Source organism: Entelurus aequoreus, linkage group LG10 (genome assembly GCF_033978785.1).
Source record: "Entelurus aequoreus isolate RoL-2023_Sb linkage group LG10, RoL_Eaeq_v1.1, whole genome shotgun sequence".
Taxonomy (NCBI): Eukaryota; Metazoa; Chordata; class Actinopteri; order Syngnathiformes; family Syngnathidae; genus Entelurus; species Entelurus aequoreus.
Window position 1 is genome coordinate 77,005,800 of NC_084740.1, and position 17,797 is coordinate 77,023,596.

At 43.5% G+C, this 17,797-nt stretch overlaps 1 protein-coding gene across 2 annotated transcripts in view; it reads right to left on the minus strand.

The window, feature by feature from the left end:
- bcor (BCL6 corepressor) overlaps positions 1-17,797 on the minus strand; it is a 131,200-nt gene that overhangs the window by 76,695 nt on the left and 36,708 nt on the right. The window contains exons 4-8 of one of the 2 annotated variants that reach the window (XM_062061736.1): positions 16,001-16,057; positions 15,302-15,467; positions 10,106-10,363; positions 6,596-6,835; positions 486-796 (exon numbers count right to left, since the gene is read on the minus strand). In XM_062061736.1, coding sequence (XP_061917720.1) covers positions 486-796; positions 6,596-6,835; positions 10,106-10,363; positions 15,302-15,467; positions 16,001-16,057 — 1,032 coding nt within the window. The remainder of the gene's footprint in view (positions 1-485; positions 797-6,595; positions 6,836-10,105; positions 10,364-15,301; positions 15,468-16,000; positions 16,058-17,797) is intronic. The other variant, XM_062061735.1, reaches the window with a different exon arrangement.

A 17,797-nucleotide genomic window follows, 5' to 3' on the forward strand; every position in this document is an offset into this window, starting at 1 on the left:
GTATAAGTGTGTGTATGTGTGTGTGTGTGTGCCCTCTGTGGAATTCCATGTGGAAGCAGCTGTCAGGCTGAGGAGGAGAGCGGCGCGGGCGGAAAACAACTAGCCTCCCCCCCGCGCTTTCCCCCCTACCCCATCTTTTGAACTTCACACGCTCGACCGTGGCTGCCACATTCCTCGCCGCGCTAGCAAGCGAGGGAGGGAGTGGTGGTGTGTGTGTGTGTGTGTGTGTGTGTGTGTGTGTGAGCGCGGCCTCGTGCTCAGCGCTGCTGTATAATTGCTCCGGGGTTTTGTTATGTCAGGAATGCTCACCGACACGCACCCTTTGCACACGTCGACGCGCCACAACGGGGCAGACGAGGCGCGCTTGACAATTAACCGCCGAGACGAGGCGGGGAAGGCGGCGGGTGGGTGTTGAAGCGCCAGTCGCCCTCTAAACATTGTAAACGTGCTTGGGTCTGGTCCCAGCTGCACAATGACAGACTCACCCTGTCGTCCTCGGCTGCTCCCAGATCAGCCGGAAAACGCTGGCCAAGGCTGCTGGGGGCGCCCTCTTTCCTCCTCTCCCGCTCCCGCTGGCTGGTGTGTTTGGTCTTGCACGGCCGCTTGCCCTTGGGCTTGTCCGCGTCGCTATGGCGACGCAGCTTGAGGAGAGGCGCGCCTCCCAGCGAGGGCTCGGCGGACGGAGAGGGAGGGCCGTGCCGAGGCTCCTTCAGGCCACAGTCACCTGAGAAGGGGCCCGGCGGGTGCGCTCTGTCCTTCAGATGGTCGCCAGGGTGAAGGGGAGGCGTAGCAACTCCTGCGGGAGGGAGAGAGAGAGAGGGGAGGGGAGGGGTGAGTGTGTGTGCGGAAAGGCAATGCAAGGCCATCTCTCACCCCTCTGTTGGTTTATTAATGAGCGCAGAGAGCTTGTCTGGGAGCGCCGCATGCCTGCTCCATCAGGAAGAAAATAGTGGCTCACGTAAACACGGCCGCCTATGGAGACTGCAGCAAGGATGGCGCATCGTCTCCAAACAAACAACATTTCGCAGCGCTGAAAACCCTTGAAAAGCACAAGGTCAAAGCACTATTTAAGGGCTTAATGGAAATACGTTTCCACTGGAGGATCATCACGAAGCATTCCGCATGGGGTCTGATTGGTGTAACGCTACGATCTTCAGAATAAACACGCCGCTAAATCATGAGGCTTGGCTACGCAGTAGCGAGGGGAGGAAAGCGGAACTCTATGGCCTCATTCTGCACTCAGGCCATTATTAAGAAGCTCCCGGCCCCCCAAGTGACCCGTACTACTGCTGCAACCCCCAATCATGTGACTCCAGACAAGCCCTGGAACACTTTGCTGCTGGTCATCCAGTCACGCTCCAATTTGGCATTCAGGAGAGAATGGGCGGCCAGGATTCGCTAGGCTAGGCTAGGCTCAACGACATATGGGAGGAAGTAAGCTTTTACTAAAGAAATGAAGCCTAAAATGCCCCAGCGTACATTGCAAAGCTTCTTTCAAGTGATGCCACAAGTAGCTTGAGCGTGCTTTGCATCAATGCATCATCGTTTCAAAGCCATTGGAGTGAAAATGGAAGACAATTTCCGGTTCTCTCCCCTTTGAAGCTGAAACAGCTTCTACTGAACGATTTTATAGAGCTATACTTTTCTTTCTACCCATTAAGGAGGTCAGAGGTTACCAAAGTAAATCTGGATCAGTCAATTCTTCCATCCAAAACTTAGCCAAGCATGCACTTTATAGCCCCAGTGTTGTGCAGAAGGAAGAAAAAGGGACTTCCCTCAACTGTTTTGGCACTGTGGAGTCCAAAATGAGGAATTAAAGATCCCCCATGACGCAAAAAAGTTGAGGTTGTTCGAACAGTAATTTGCTCCACTTTTGAGGGAAAAGGCGCTTGAACGCTAGTTGTTGAAGTAGCGGCTTTTTAGGACGACGTCCAGAACCTGAAACCCTCTTATTTGTGGACATAAACCCTTGCTAAAACTCCACCATAGCTTTGTTAACATTTTTTTTTTTTAAAAGGCTTCACGACACATCTTAAATTAAAGCGCTATCAACTGTCTATCAGTCAGCGACAGATGTTGGAGCTGTAAGTTTGATCATTTTGTTTTTCTTTCGTGAATAGACTTGACATTGCTGTTAAAATGTGAGTGTAATGTTAGCACTGTAGCTAACATAGCTATGCTAGTGTTGCCAATGTTTGTGTACTTCTGTCCATCTTCCTCACATTGTACATGTGACATATGTTATGTTGGAGCGTTACAGTCTATATGTAAAAAGAATACATTGAAAAAAGTGGAACAAATGAATAATGACGCTTCTTGGACAGGAGTGGACAAAGCCCTCATTGGCATTAAAGTACCAGTAGAATGAAATCAAGTTGCCTCTATATTGAAGCGATTATCATATACTGTATATATCGGATTTATGACACCACAAGACTTAGAAAGTTGGCGAATAGATAGATATGAGGCGGGGCGGCATGGCGTAGTGGGTAGAGCGGCCTTGCCAGAAACCTGAGGGTTGCAGGTTCGCTCCCCGCCTCTTACCATCCAAAAATCGCTGCCGTTGTGTCCTTGGGCAGGACACTTCACCCTTGCCCCCGGTGCCGCTCACACCGGAGAATGAATGATGAATGAATGAGTTGTAAAAATGAATGATGGGTTCTCACTTCTCTGTGAAGCGCTTTGAGTGTCTAGAAAAGCGCTATATAAATCTAATCCATTATTATTATTATTATGATCAAAATACATCAATCTCAAGGAGACTCCTAAGCCATTTGGAGAGATAATGAGGAACCCAGTAAAGTGGTCATGTGACATTGCATTAGGAACCGCAGATCTCTTCCCCGTCAACAACAATGCGAATGGAGCAGACTTTGTGAGAGCCAACAGCTATTACTTTGGGAAAATCATGATCCAGGACCTTATATTTTGGAGCCCGAACACAAAGAGGACAAGCAATACATTTTAAAAGACTGCAGCTTTATTGAAACACTAGCATCAACAGCATTGCTAGGTGCTAAACATACAAATTAACCATTTTAAAACAAACATTTACTGTAATATTTCCACTATCGGTAGGATGCCGATCGACGCGACGCTCATATAATCCCGTTTGCAAACCTCACCAAGGTTTAAAAAAAAAGCTCCTGCAGGAAGCGTCTTTTTGTGTCGTTTTCGCCATCTCTCGCGATGTGAAGTCCACCAGACTGTCAGACCAGGGCCACATATGTCTACTACCGGGTGAAAGACGCATGGATTATAATCTACAATTTACTTTTGGCACATTTGCGACAAATCAGAAGCAGCTGTCGGTTCAGTGTGTCAACAATAGCAGCGTAAGCTAGCATTAGCTCACTGCTATACACGTGCCGCTAAAATAGTCTGTGTGCGTTGACTCTTATAATACCAATATCACTCATATTTGGTTCAATATCACTCATATTTGGTTCATTTCCAGGTCACGTCAAGTAAATGGCGCTTTCTGGATGTTTTTAGAGAGGGTATAATGAGCGCAAAAGAGGGCTCTCCATCTGTTGACTCAATTGTTAGCTATTTATTTACCATTTCAAATGTTGTCTTACATAAGGATTGTGAATGATAAACAGCACATCTCTTTCCAATATTTCTAGTTTGGCTGATCCAATGACATGGTCAGAGTGCAGAAGTGTTATTGCCGTGATAATCTCCGAAAATAGTGGAAGGTATTCGCAGCAAAATATTCAAAATGGCTGACTGAATTTGTGGCATTTAGTGATTTTTAAACAGTGTTTTCACATACTTTGCGAGTTGTAAATACAATTGAATATGGTTTAATAGACACAATGAAACAAGCATATGAAGTCAACTTGTATTTCCACTCTACTGCTTCAAACCCCAAAAGCAGTGAAGTTGTCACGTTGTGTAAATGCTAAATAAAAAGAGAATACAACAAATCCTTTTCAACTTATATTCAATTGAATAGACTGCAAAGACAAGATACTTAACGTTCAAACTGGAAAACTGTTATTTTTTTCATCTATGAGTTAATTTGGAATTTGATGCCTGCAACATGCTTCAAAAAAGCTGGCACAAGTGGCAAAAAAGATTGAGAAAGTTGAAGAATGCTCATCAAACACTTATTTGACTTTGTGAACAAATGCGTGAGCAAATTGTCAAACAGTTTAAGAACAACATTTCTCAACCAGCTATTGAAGGGATTACACCATCTACGCTCCGTAATATCATTAAAAGGTTCAGAGTGTCTGGAGAAATCACTGCACGTAAGCCATGATATTACGGACCTTTGATCCCTGAGGCGGTACTGCATCAAAAAGCCACATCAGTGTGTAAAGGATATCACCACATGGGCTCAGGAACACTTCAGAAAACCACTGTCAGTAACTACAGTTGGTCGCTACATCTGTAAGTGCAAGTTCAAACTCTACTATGCAAAGTAAAAGCCAGAAATGCTGCTGGCTTTGCTGGGCAGTCATCTAAGATGGACTGATGCAAAGTGGAAAAGTGTTCTGTGGTCTGACTAGTACACATTCAAATTGTTTTTGGAAACTGTGGACCAAACCATCTGGTTTGTTCTAGGCGCAATGTTGAAAAGGCAGCATGTGTGATGGTATGGGGGTGTATTAGTGGTCAAGACATGTTCTAGGGTGAAAGTGTAGAAGTCAGCATGTGTGATGGTATGGGGGTGTATTAGTGGTCAAGACATGTTCTAGGGTGAAAGTGTAAAAGGCAGCATGTGTGATGGTATGGGGGTGTATTAGTGGTCAAGACATGTTCTAGGGTGAAAGTGTAAAAGGCAGCATGTGTGATGGTATGGGGGTGTATTAGTGGTCAAGACATGTTCTAGGGTGAAAGTGTAAAAGGCAGCATGTGTGATGGTATGGGGGTGTATTAGTGGCCAAGACATGTTCTAGGGTGAAAGTGTAAAAGGCAGCATGTGTGATGGTATGGGGGTGTATTAGTGGTCAAGACATGTTCTAGGGTGAAAGTGTAGAAGTCAGCATGTGTGATGGTATGGGGGTGTATTAGTGGTCAAGACATGTTCTAGGGTGAAAGTGTAAAAGGCAGCATGTGTGATGGTATGGGGGTGCATTAGTGGTCAAGACATGTTCTAGGGTGAAAGTGTAAAAGTCAGCATGTGTGATGGTATGGGGGTGTATTAGTGGCCAAGACATGGGTAACTTACACATCTGTGAAGGCACCATTAGTGCTGAAAGGTACATACAGCTTTTGGAGCAACATATGTTGTTATCATGGACGCCCCTGCTTATTTCAGCAAGACAATGCCAAGCCAGGTGTTACAACAGCGTGGCTTCATAGTAAAAGAGTGCGGGTACTAGACTGGCCTGCCTGTAGTCCAGACATTGAAAATGTGTGGCGCATTATGAAGCCTGGGTTATGACAGGCGTGTTCCCAGTTGTGCTTGCTAAAACCACTTTTTAAAAGGTCGACATTGTGTGCAAAACACTTCCAATGCACTATTGTGGCACCTCAGAGAATTATTCCAAATAGTTGAAAAATATTATTTTTAAGGCATAGAATTGGTTAATTCTTTGAAGAAGTGTGTCAATACTTTTGTCCACATAAAAGCAGGCTGCAGAACAAAGAACAAACTGCCTGACAGACGCCAGTGAATGGGGGGGGGGGGGGGGGGGGGGGGGGGGGGGTAAAAAATCATTACATTGCTGTTGCCAGGGTGACGTTATCTGAAAAGGTGAAAGCAGGAGAAAATAAATATATAATAATGAAAAAGAAAATCAGTGGCCAATCAAGGCCTGTGGTTTCTGCCGGGAACATAAAACCCAAATCTTCTCTGATTTATTCACTTTCTTTCATCTCCCTCCTGCTCTTTTATTTTCCTCCTCGCCGCTTCGTCCCTGCGCTTCAGTCTGGGCACACGAAGAAGGCAGCGCATGCTTTTAAGAAGTCCAACCCCCATCAATCCATCCCACTGCCTCCGTCACACATGCGCACGCTCGCTCGCCTTTCCCCTGCGACCCTGCGGTCTTGAGGGGCGTGGGGGGTAAGATGCGCCATTAGTCCCACTACACCTGCCCACGCACATCTCCAGCAGACACTTCCCTCGTGCCAGCTTTCATCGCTCTCACGGAGCACGCTGATAGAAAAAAAAGAAATCTAAAAAAGAAAATCACAAGGGGGGGGGGGGGCGGCATTTTTTAGATTTTTATCCCTCCCGCCCGCCCACCCCCCGAGTCTTGTCTCTGATTTCTGCAGCCTTTGGCAGGAGGAAGTATCCTCTACCTCATTTCCTCCGCCCGCTCCCAAAAAAGGCTCCAGGGAAATCCCCCTAAAGACAGACGGCTCAACAAGAAAGCAAAAGCCAAAGATAGATTTCCGTTACCCTGGCTGAACTCGGAGCGACACACACACACACACACGCACACACGCACACACACACACACGCACGCACGCACACACGCACGCACGCACGCACACACACACACACACACACACACACGCACACAAACGCACACACAAACGCACGCACGCACGCACGCTCGCACGCACGCACGCACGCACGCACGCACGTACGCACGCACGCACACATCGTGGCGGTGCTGCTCGCTCCCTCACTCACCGTTGAGCAGCCACTTCCTGTTGACGTCAGCTCTCTGTTCCGCCACTCGCTCGTCACGCCGGGCCAGGCCGAGCTGTCGCGCCTGAGGCCAAGGGCGCTCCTGCTTGATGAGGGGGAGATCGGGCAAAGGGGCGCCGCCCTGGGTGGGCTTGCTGAGGCGCAGACCCTTGAGCTCGATGCAGACTTTCAGCTTCCGCACGTCGTCGTCGTCGTCGTCATCATCGGGACTGGTCTGCTCGTCTGCAGACCATCAATGTTTTCACGTCAAAGTTTGGACATATTTGACCCACTACCGCCCCCTCAAGACCAGGCGCGGCACCGAAACCCGGATCCATAATAGTGCCGGTGCAGATTTCCACAATAGTAAAAGAAGTAGCTATCGGTGATAAATGAACGCAGACTCATGCACCTGCTCGCTGATGATGTTGTACAAGAAACATTCAAACAACTTTAATAATCCCTCAAGGGATGTCGTAAGTAATGTAGCTTCACACACTCTGGTTCTACTTTATTGCCCACTTTAAAGCGCCAACAGCAGCCCTCATAGCACCGCGGTGCTAGCCTAGCCAACAAAGCACTTCCTCGTTATGCACCAATAACGGTTATGACGAGCGAGGTTGCATTCAGGAACACCCGTAATTTTGAGCATCAACATTACAACTCAAGTAAAGTTGTTTTTTGCCCGTTGTCAATGGATTGTTGCAATATTCATAACAATTTGTTGTGGATTTTGTTACTTAGTTGTCATATCATTTCTGCCACTAAAGTATTTAAATATGTTCAACATGAATGTCACAAAATTCCATAGAAATAAAAAAGCATTCTTTAGTTTTTTTATTTCCAAAAATGTGCATGTTTTGCATTTTTTAGGTGCCAGTTTGGGCACTGGCACAGTTTTTGAAGTACTAATTTGGTACTACTGTCGGTTAAAATGTACACAACAGCCATCATTACTTAAGGCTACGTTCACACTTGCCATGTTTGATTTGGTGAAAGTGAACTGGTTTGGTCAAGTATGAACGCGATCATCCCAACCCTGGTTCACCAAACAAGGAGACCAAAATAGGCTTCTAAGTGAATTGTGGTTTGGTTTAGTTTATACAAAATCTAAGTTGGTAAAAGTAACAAAATAGGTTACTTATTTAACCAAGCAGATGACAATTTTGGTTTGGAATATTTGAGTCACGTCACAAAATGTCATGAAATCTCTTAAAAAGTATATTTTATAAGCTTTTTTGTGAAACTGAAGATGGTAGATACAACATAAGATACATATTCACACGAGTCGACAACAGTTGGTTTGGAATATTTGACTTGTCATGAAATCTCATATAAAGTCATTTTGATAGATTTTTGTGAAACCTAAGATGGTAGATACAAAATAAGCTACATATTCACACCAGCAGATGACAGACTGGTTTGGATCATTTGATTTAAGGCACAAAACATGTCAAGAAATCCCTTTAAAAGTACATTCTAGAAGCTTTTTTGTTGAATCTTGGCCGGTGATACAAAATAAGCTAACTAGCAGATAACAATTTGGTTTGGGATATTTCAGTCACATTACGAAACATGTCATGAAATGTTTTTAAAAGTCAATTTTAGAAGCTTTTTGGTGAAATCTTGGCTGGTAGATGAAACTAAGCTACGTATTTAAACTAGCAGACGGCATTTTGGTTAGGAATATTTAAGTTATGACAGGAAATATGTCATGAGATCTCTTTAAAAGCATATTTTAGAAGCTTTTTTGTGAAATCTTGGCTGGTAGCTACAACTAAATATAAAAATAAGCAACGTATAAAACCTAGCAGACAATTTTGGTTAACAATATTTGAGTTACGTCACAAAATGTTGTGTAAATTCTTTTAAAGTATATTTTAGAGTTGGTAAATACAACAAAATAAGCTATGTCCTTAACATAGCAGACAACATTTTGTTTTAAATATTTGAGTCACGTGACAAAATATGCCATGAAATCACCTTAAAAGTACATTTTATAAGTTATTTTCGGTGAAATCTTGGCTGGTAGATGCAACTAAGTATCATAACAAGCTACGTATCTAAACTAAATGGTTTAGAATAATTGACTTACGTCACATAATGTTGTGTAATCGCTTTAAAAGTATATTTTAGAAGTTGGTAAATACAACTAAATATAAAAAAAGCTAAGTACTTAACAGAGCAAACAACATTTTGGTTTTAAATGTTTGAGTCACGTCACGAAATATGTCACAAAATCTCTTTTAAAGTACATTTTAAAAGCTTATTTGTGAAGTCTTGGCTGGTAGATGCAACTAAAAATCTGAATAAGCTATATATTTAACCTGGCAGACCATATTTTGGTCTAGAATGGTTATGACACGAAAGGAAAAATGTCATGAAATCTCTTTAAAGTACCATTTTAGAAGTTTGTTTGTGAAATCTAAGATGGTAGATAGAAGAGAAGCTAGGCTTTCACACTTTGGTTTGGAATATTTAACTTACGTCACGATATATGTCATGAAATCTCATTTAAAGTAATTTTGGAGGCTTTTTTGTGAATCTAGGCTGGTAGATAATAAAATATCCAACTAAGCTACGTTTTTAGCCAAGCAGATTTTGGTTTGGAATATTTGAGTTATGTCACAAAATGGCATGAAATCCCATTCCATTTATATTTTACAAGCTTTTTGTTAAATGTAGGATGGTCAATACAACAAAAGATGAAAATGGGTTACGTATTTAACCTGACAGATGGCCTTTTGGTTCGGAATAATTGATTTTTGTCACAAAATACCTCATGAAATCTCTGAAAGTATATTTTAGAATTTGGTTTGGAATTTTGGAGTTTTGTTCTGATAGGCAGCCCAATCAAGTCCTAACATTATGCATATGTTCCTTTGACAAACATACCAGCTACCAAGTGCATGTACCTTTTTTGTCCCTTACATTTTTGTTCTGGACCATACTACTGGGGTGCATGCAGCCTAAAAGACAAAGATGTGCAAAAAAAAAAAAGGAGAAGTGAAAGAAAATGGGAGAATGAAAGCAGAAATATTCACACGGGACGAGTGTTTGACTTTTTGCCGGGGGTGAGCAAGTGTGGTGCCGGGAGAGAGAAAGAAAAAGAAGGAGACCCAAACAGATGAGTGGAGATGAAAAGAGAAGAAAAGAGCAGCTTTGAAAAAGGGGGGGGGTGTAGGGGAGGTGGTAGGATAAGCGCCGCAGAGGAACGGCGTTGAAAGGAGAGAGAGAGAGAGAGAGAGAGAGAGAGAGAACAGCCGTCCTCTCTTTCTCGCTCGGCCTCAAAGACAGGATTAAACAGTCGGCGGCGCTGGCTGGCGTACAGAGAGAATGACGGGGCAGGGCTAGAAGGAGGGAGGGCGGCGAGGGTGGGGGACTTCTTTCCAATTCGTGTCACTTTTACGACGGAATTGATTTTTGAGCGTGGTTTCAAGAACAACAAGGGGAGATGTGAAGAAAAATGAAGCACAGCGGGGGGGGGGGGGGGGTGTGCCACGCAAGACTCACCGGCAGACATCTTGGCTCTTTTCAGAGGGTGGGACAGCCGCTCTCCATCCTCATGCTCCGCCTCCTGCTCCACCTTGGGAATGTGCAGGCGCTTCCTACCGAAGTCATGACCGAGCGCCGCCTCCTCGGCAGACTCCCTGGTGGCCGCCGCCAAGGTGGGGGGGCCCAATTCAGCGCTTTCGCTAAACTCTGCCAGGCTTTGAGCGATGCACCTCTGGAGGACCGGGACACGGTTGTTGGGGTACGCCGGTGGAAGCCCTGGGAGCAAAGCAGGACAAATGCCAGGTCCATTATTACAAGTTCCAGATGACAGGTCCATTATTACAAGTTCCAGATGCCAGGTCCATTATTAGGCACATTGGACAAGCTCTTGCATTTGTTTGCTATGAGAGAAGGGCTCTCAAACACTTTGGCAATTGCGGTTTGGACGCCATGAAGGAAAACTAGATGTACTGTACACGCCCACCACTTCAGCTTTAGGAAAAAGCAGGCTTCACTACACGTCTTAAAATAAAACTCAGCAGCACATGTTTGGCATTTGTAGAGAGTCCAGAGTTAGAGTGTTGATGTAAAAGTAGACAGACTGTGAGAGCTTCCTGAAAGCACTTTTTGACTGTCTAGATTCTATCGTCAAGGTTGGATTTTGAGCAACACGCTTCTGAGACGGAGAAAAACAGTATCATATGGCACCTTTAAGCCACGGAAGATGAAAGAAAGCACAGGAACAACGGGTGGTGTCGTCAACCAGAAGACGCTAGTTAAGAAGCAGGCAGCTTTTATTCCGCTTTAAAGACGGGCAGTAAAACTTTGATGGGCTAAAGACTTTTTAATCTGATGCGAGCCGAGCCAGCGGCTTGATGGTTTGCTGCCGACACTTCCTCCCGGGAAGACAACATCCTGTGTGCTTTCACCCCCCCCCTCTGCGTCTTACCGCCGTCCTCCCCCACGGCATGACCGCACCACGCCCTTCTCACATAGAGCGTGACTCTACCACCCCACCCCCTCTTCCCAGATTCCCCGTCCATGCCATAATTAGGCTCACACGTCAGCCGCGTCCTCGCTCCAACACACAGCTGGGCTCCTCGCCAAGCCCCCCCCCCCCCCCTCCTTCCCTCTGTTGCACTCCCCCCTCCTGCACTCTCTCCGCTTTCACTCTCCTCATCCTTCCTCATCTCCCTGCGCAGATAAGCACAAAAGGCTTCTTGAAAATAGCCCCCGCCGCCATCCCTCGCACGCTCGCAAGCTTGTGCAAGAGCGTCTGCACCGAGTGTCTTTTTTTAGAGTGACCCGGTCTCCCTCGCCACAGTCTTTGCTGCAAGTGCACGCATTGTTTATGAGTGTGTTGCCCTCTCAGAGTCCTCATTTATATCATGCTGTGTGTGCAGGCCTGGCCCTAACCAATCTGGCGCCCTAGGCAAGATTTTAGGTGGCGCCCCCCCACATCGGCAGTGAAGTGTATATCACAAGAAACCGAATAGCTTTGTCTTTAACCTTTTTTTTTTTACTTAAAGAAAGCAAATTAACATATTATATGAGAATGTTATCTTATGATTAACTTTAACCGAATCACAGCAGTGCTCAAATTAAAAAACAGCATTCCCTCTCATGTGATATTGCTTAATTAACATTAATGATGTGCACTTTAACAACTAGGCTTACAACTATACCTAATATATAAAGGGGTGGAAAAGTGACTATTACCTGCAGGGCAAACATTAGCTAACCAGAAGGCAGTAACAATGTCAACAAAAAACACCTGCTTAAAGTGAAGTGAAGTGAAGTGAATTACATTTATATAGCGCTTTTTCTCAAGTGACTCAAAGCGCTTTACATAGTGAAACCCAATATCTAAGTTACATTCAAATCAGTGTGGGTGGCACTGGGAGCAGGTGGGTAAAGTGTCTTGCCCAAGGACACAACGGCAGTGACTAGGATGGCGGAAGCGGGGATCGAACCTGCAACCCTCAAGTTGCTGGCACGGCCGCTCTACCAACCGAGCTATACCTACCCTATCTAATACAAATGTCCCTGAGGAATGTAAGGTGGGAGTACCGTAATTACCTAACGTTACATTATTATTTTCCATAACAATTTAGCCCCCTCCACAATATTAACCCGACGTTAAAACAGAACTAGCTATTTATTGATTAGCAATTGCTGAATCATGTAGCATTAGCTTAATGCTAAAAAGCCAGGTTACTATCACATTCTGTAACAGACAAATAATTTCATGTAGGCTAACGTTACCTACCTGCTACCTCTGTCTTTTTCTCGTTTCTCCTCCTCTTCTTTTCTATTTTTTCTTCCCTGGGCACCTGACAGTTTTGGCCGTTTTGACATCTTGTGTTGATTTTTTGATGTGTTAAGAGTCATGATGCGGGAAGGGAGGGGGCGCACCGTGCGGGGGGATGGGCGTAATGTTGTAACAAATAATATTTCTATTAAATAGGCTTTACTTTGCATTTTAATTAACATGGGATTATTTTTTGTATTTAGAAATAATAGTACCAACTTTTTTTTTTTCTTTTTCTCCAACATTTGTGGCACTGGCTTGGCGCCCCCTGATGGACGGCGCCCTTAGCATTTGCCTATACGGCCTATGCCACGGGCCGGCCCTGTGTGTGTGTGAGTGTGTGTGTGTGTGTGTGTGTGTGAGTGTGTGTGTGTGTGTGTGTGTGTGTGTGTGTGATGAACAGTGGGTGTGAAAATGGCAACTCTAAAAATACATTTAAAAAATGTCCTTCGCACCCCAAATATTTCCCAAAGTAAACCATCGAAAAGGTTATTTTCAGTCCACGTGGACTTTTGGACTTGCAGCCTTCTATTGTTGAATTGTATATTTATTTGTCCAGCAGACGGCGCTATTTTTTCCTATTGAAAGCATGCAGCAAAATTTCACAAAGTTGACCACTTTCTGCAAAGGGGCCTTGCTACTAAATGGTTAGTTGTGTGTTGCTCACCCTAAAATGACAAAACAACAACAAAAAATGTCCTTTTGGGAACCAATGAAAATGCACATTTTCAGTCCAAATGTACCAATCAAAGGGGTCATATGATGATTTTCTCCCTATATTAAAAACACTTCTTTGTGTTGCCTATATTTTGTTGTACAGGCCCTCTTTAAGCCGCTTTCTGACTGTCTTTTCAGAATGTGTCCTTTTGTCTCCACTCCGTCAGCCGTCTTGTAGTTTTTAGCACTTCCATATTGAGTCTACTGACAAAACATAAGTAAGACCCATACGCTACAGCGGAGGATTTCAGAATGCATGTGCATGCACGAGCCAGTCTGCTCCACAACAAAAGGATCAAGAAAAATAAGGAACTTAGTGACTATAAATGAATAAAAACGGCGGACGCACGCAAATGTCTTCGGGTAAACCTCTACTCTACCATATATATGGAGATATCCGCTGACGTAACTAAGACAAAACATGTCACCAAAGTTTTAAGTTCCAAACAGCTCATTTGGAAAGAGGCAAAAGTGTTTTATTAGTATCTCGGCCACGGTTTGGAATAGGGATGTAAATGTCGTATCACGGTTATTGTGACCAAAATGATGAATTATTACTATAACCATATTGTTGAATGTGTTATACAAGTACTTATACACACACTGAAACCATTGGATCATGTTAGTTGTTTAAATAACTAACATAAATAGACACACTGTTAGAAAAAAAAACAATTTTTCATGTTTTATGTTTCTTATGCTTCACTGATAGTGTTTTAGTCTTAGTGCTTTATCTGTTTTAATGGCTAAGCTTTTATTGTTTAAAATATTGCTTTGTACTGTAGTCTTTTTCACACTTTCCGTCCACTTTAAGATTTATTCAAATGGAATGTAACAAATAAAATATATGATTTATTATTTCTGGCATTGTCATCCGACGCTGTTCAGCAGTCCTTGAACGCACCGTGAGAACACCTCTGTCTCGTAATCGTCGATCACGCACTCTAAGAGAGCTCAGCTTGGAGGTTAAATGTGCACAATTGAATACCTCAGACAGAAATGTGTTGTTTCTCAATGGGGAAAGATGTTACGTCTCTTGTTAGCATTTAAGTTAGCGCCAGTCAGTTTGTGAGTTTATCAAAGTTATCAATCACGGTTTTTGATCATTTTAATTTAAGGCGGTAATACTAACAGTTTTATTGCGCTTATCATTATTACCTCTTATTGTTAAATTCCTAGTTCAAAATTGAATTTTATGGTGATCCCAAATACACAGAAAGAGGTGCCAACAGGCAAGAAAAGTTGTTTTTGAGTAATATGACCCCTTTACCATTTCAGTTGAGACTACTGGCCTTATATTGGTCATTTGTTTGTCCACCACAGGGGTGCCACTTACGTCGATCGCAAGCTACAGGTGGATGGCGGAGGGTGTGTCAGTCCATCGCCAGCCAGGCATTAAAAAAAATAGACCAAAAAATTAGCGATGATCAATCTTCACTATGATGTCACTTTCGTCACTTGATTGACATTCGCGGCACCCGAGGGTGTTGTAAGATGACGCTGGCTGCTGCCACATCATTATTAAGAAAAGATGACGGAGGGGAGGGCGAGAAACACTTTTTATTTCAACAGACTTTTGCACCAAAACTGCCGTCAAAAGCCTAAAAACTGATTGCACACTTCCTGTCTTCACAATAAAAGCGCTGCTCCACCCTGCCTGCGCTAACAAAATAAGAGTCTTAGAAAGCTAGAAAAACACGGAGTTTTCCGCCAATGTATTTCTTGTAAAGTGTATAAAAAGGAGTATGGAAGCTAGACAAATAAGATGCCTAAAACCAACCACTTTCATGTGGTATTGGACAGAAAGGAGGACTTTTTTTCTCCTCCATTGGAAAATGTGGACGTTATCATCACTACTGTCTGATTCCAATCAATGCAACTTATATATTTGTCTTCATTAAAGAAAGGAATCTATATGTGTTAAATACGCTTGTATTATCATTAAACACATTTAGCTTGTTAACAAAAACATAAATAAATAAATATAAATGATATATGAATGAGGTAGATCTTCTCGACTTGGTCAATTAAAAAGTAGCTCACCTGCAGAAAAAGTGTGGGCACCCCTTGTCCACCAGATGGTGCTACCTTTTCCCATTCAAAGCATGCAGCAAAAGTTGACTTTTCTTAAGCAAAGGTACGTTGCTACTGAAATGATAGTTTGTGTGTGCATGCGTGACGCTCACCGTCACTTTCCCCGAGTCGGGTGGCGTACTGGCCGTGTTCCAGCATTCGCTCTCTGCGTTGGATGTCCGCCAACTCTCGTCCCGCAGCCGACGCAGACAAGTACACACCGCCGCTGCCGCCCTCCCTTTCCTTCAGCTCCAGCTCAGAGAACCGCATCATGGCCCGCTGTGCACGCGCACACACACACAGACAAGAAAAAATGCAGAGAAATCCCATGAAAACCACCCGTCGTCTGCCTGAAGCCACACACATACAATGTCTCCTCATTTAAAGCCTCAATCTGACCTCTATAAAAGCAACAAAAAACTTGCATTAGAAAAATGGCTTCTTTTTTTTTTTTAATAAAATTTTTGAAAAAGTTAAACAAGAAATTAAATCAACACAAGACACAAAATAAAGAGGGCTGGGGGGGAGAAAAAAAACCAAGCAGCAAGACACAGGTTAGACTACGGCAGCCGCTGTGAGTCCATGCGCGCTGGAGGGGTGGGGGTCTGGCTCCCTTTTCCTGGAATACAAACATGACTGGGAAACATACAACTAAGCCCTGAGGCGGATGAGAAGAAGAGGTGGAGGGGGGAAAAACAAAAGAGGGAAGGAAGGAGGGAGTGCGAAAGAGTATGCAGCGATACAAGAGTATACAACACAAGGAGACAGGAGGCCATGAGAGGCAGATGTGATAAGAAATGTAAAGAACTGACCTCCCAGTTAGCTGCAGGTTGACTTATATTACTCCCCTCTCGTGATATGACTTCCATCTAAGCAATTAGAATGGGGGGGTGGGCTCAATATATCTGTCCATCATTTTTCATATCTTGTTTAATGTAAGGTTGCTCCACTGTTTTTTTTTAGTTTTTTTTATAAATACACATTCAAAAAACAGTCCCACAAAATGACACACAAACGAGTCAACAGGTCGGCAAAAAACTATCAAATCACTTCTAAACTTTTGTAAACAAGATGTGCACTTTCCGCCACACAACAAATCCAATTATCACACGTCCACAAATGGAGCGTTTGATAGCTTTGTGCCGCCGATGCACGTTGACAAGCGTGACACAGACAAAAACACACACAAAAAAAAAGACACACACGCAGTTCAGTGGGATGCGTTCAACAACACAGACATTTGGGACACAATATCAAAATCTGCCTGAGCGCCAGTGGATAACAAAGCAAAGGGTTGCTTTTGTTTTGTACGCAGATTGTTGGCGCATAGAAGAAAACCACGACAACTGTTCAAAAACAAATCAGTAGCTGAGCTAAATGTAAAGTGTTTGTGAATGTCATTTGATAGTGAGGGAAAGAAGGCGGACTGGTGGCTAGGGGGCCATTTTCACCGTGTTGATTGAATATAAGTGAAATTTGCCAGAGGATGGAAAAAAATTCAATGGCGACGTTACATAAAAACCGACATTTGCGCTTTCTATGCGTAAACGTGCCATAGGAAAACTATTTTTTACGCTACATTTATCATTACAACCAAATTCACTTCTCTAATTGTAAGATTTCAAATTGGACTACCGGGTTTCTATTACTCAGTTTTACCAACTGGATGGCGCTACTGTTTCCCATTCAAAGCATGCAGGATTAAATGCCAGTCTTTGATGGTTTTCTGCCCGGGAGATTTTTTACTGAAATGAGTGTGAACCTTTGTAGATGTTATGAATGGGGTGTAAAAGATGACAAGGAAATGATACCAGTTTTTAGCAAGCTGACAGTTGTTGTTGTCCTTAGTTTGAGTTTTTGTTTTAAATCTTACACTTGAGAAAAAAATAATAATGAGGGCAATCATTGACCTATTTCTGCCAAGGTGCCTTGATATTGAAATTATAAGTGTGAGTCTTTATAGATGTTATGAATGGCATGTAAGAAATAAAAATGAAATGACACCAGTTTTTGGGAAGCTGACTTTTTGTCCCGAGGACTTTAAGCGGGAGTTATTGTTTTAAATATGACACTGCAGAAAAAAATAATCAAGGTTAAGGCCAATCATTGACTTATCTCAGGGCCTAATATTAACAAGAAAATACTTCTTGAATTCAATATAAGGATGAAAAAAACCCAATTAAAACAACGAAGGTATGTAAACCTGTAGGCCTTTAAAAGGGAAATACATATAAGTGTTGTTATTTCAGCTTGAAGAAAGGCTCCTCGCATAGAGAAAGATATCATTATATGATATTTCACAGGAGTTTTTGGTACATTTGTGATCATTCGAATGTGTGAGTTTTTAAAGGGGCCTCTAAAAGGGTTAAGGCAAAAAGGGGCACTAGAGAGTTATGACCAGGCAGACAGGGCGACACAGCGGGTTGTTGGGGGGGAAGGGGTGTGGGGATAGCAACTGGCGATTGGGCCTTAACAGGAAGTCCAGAGAGGCCAGCTGCTTGTTCTTAAGCACGCACCAGGAGCCCCTCCACCGGCCTCTCACCTTGGGGTTAAGCATAGCCGGAGGCAGTTTGTGAACCGGCGCTATCGCTGCGAGTCAGCGCCAAACA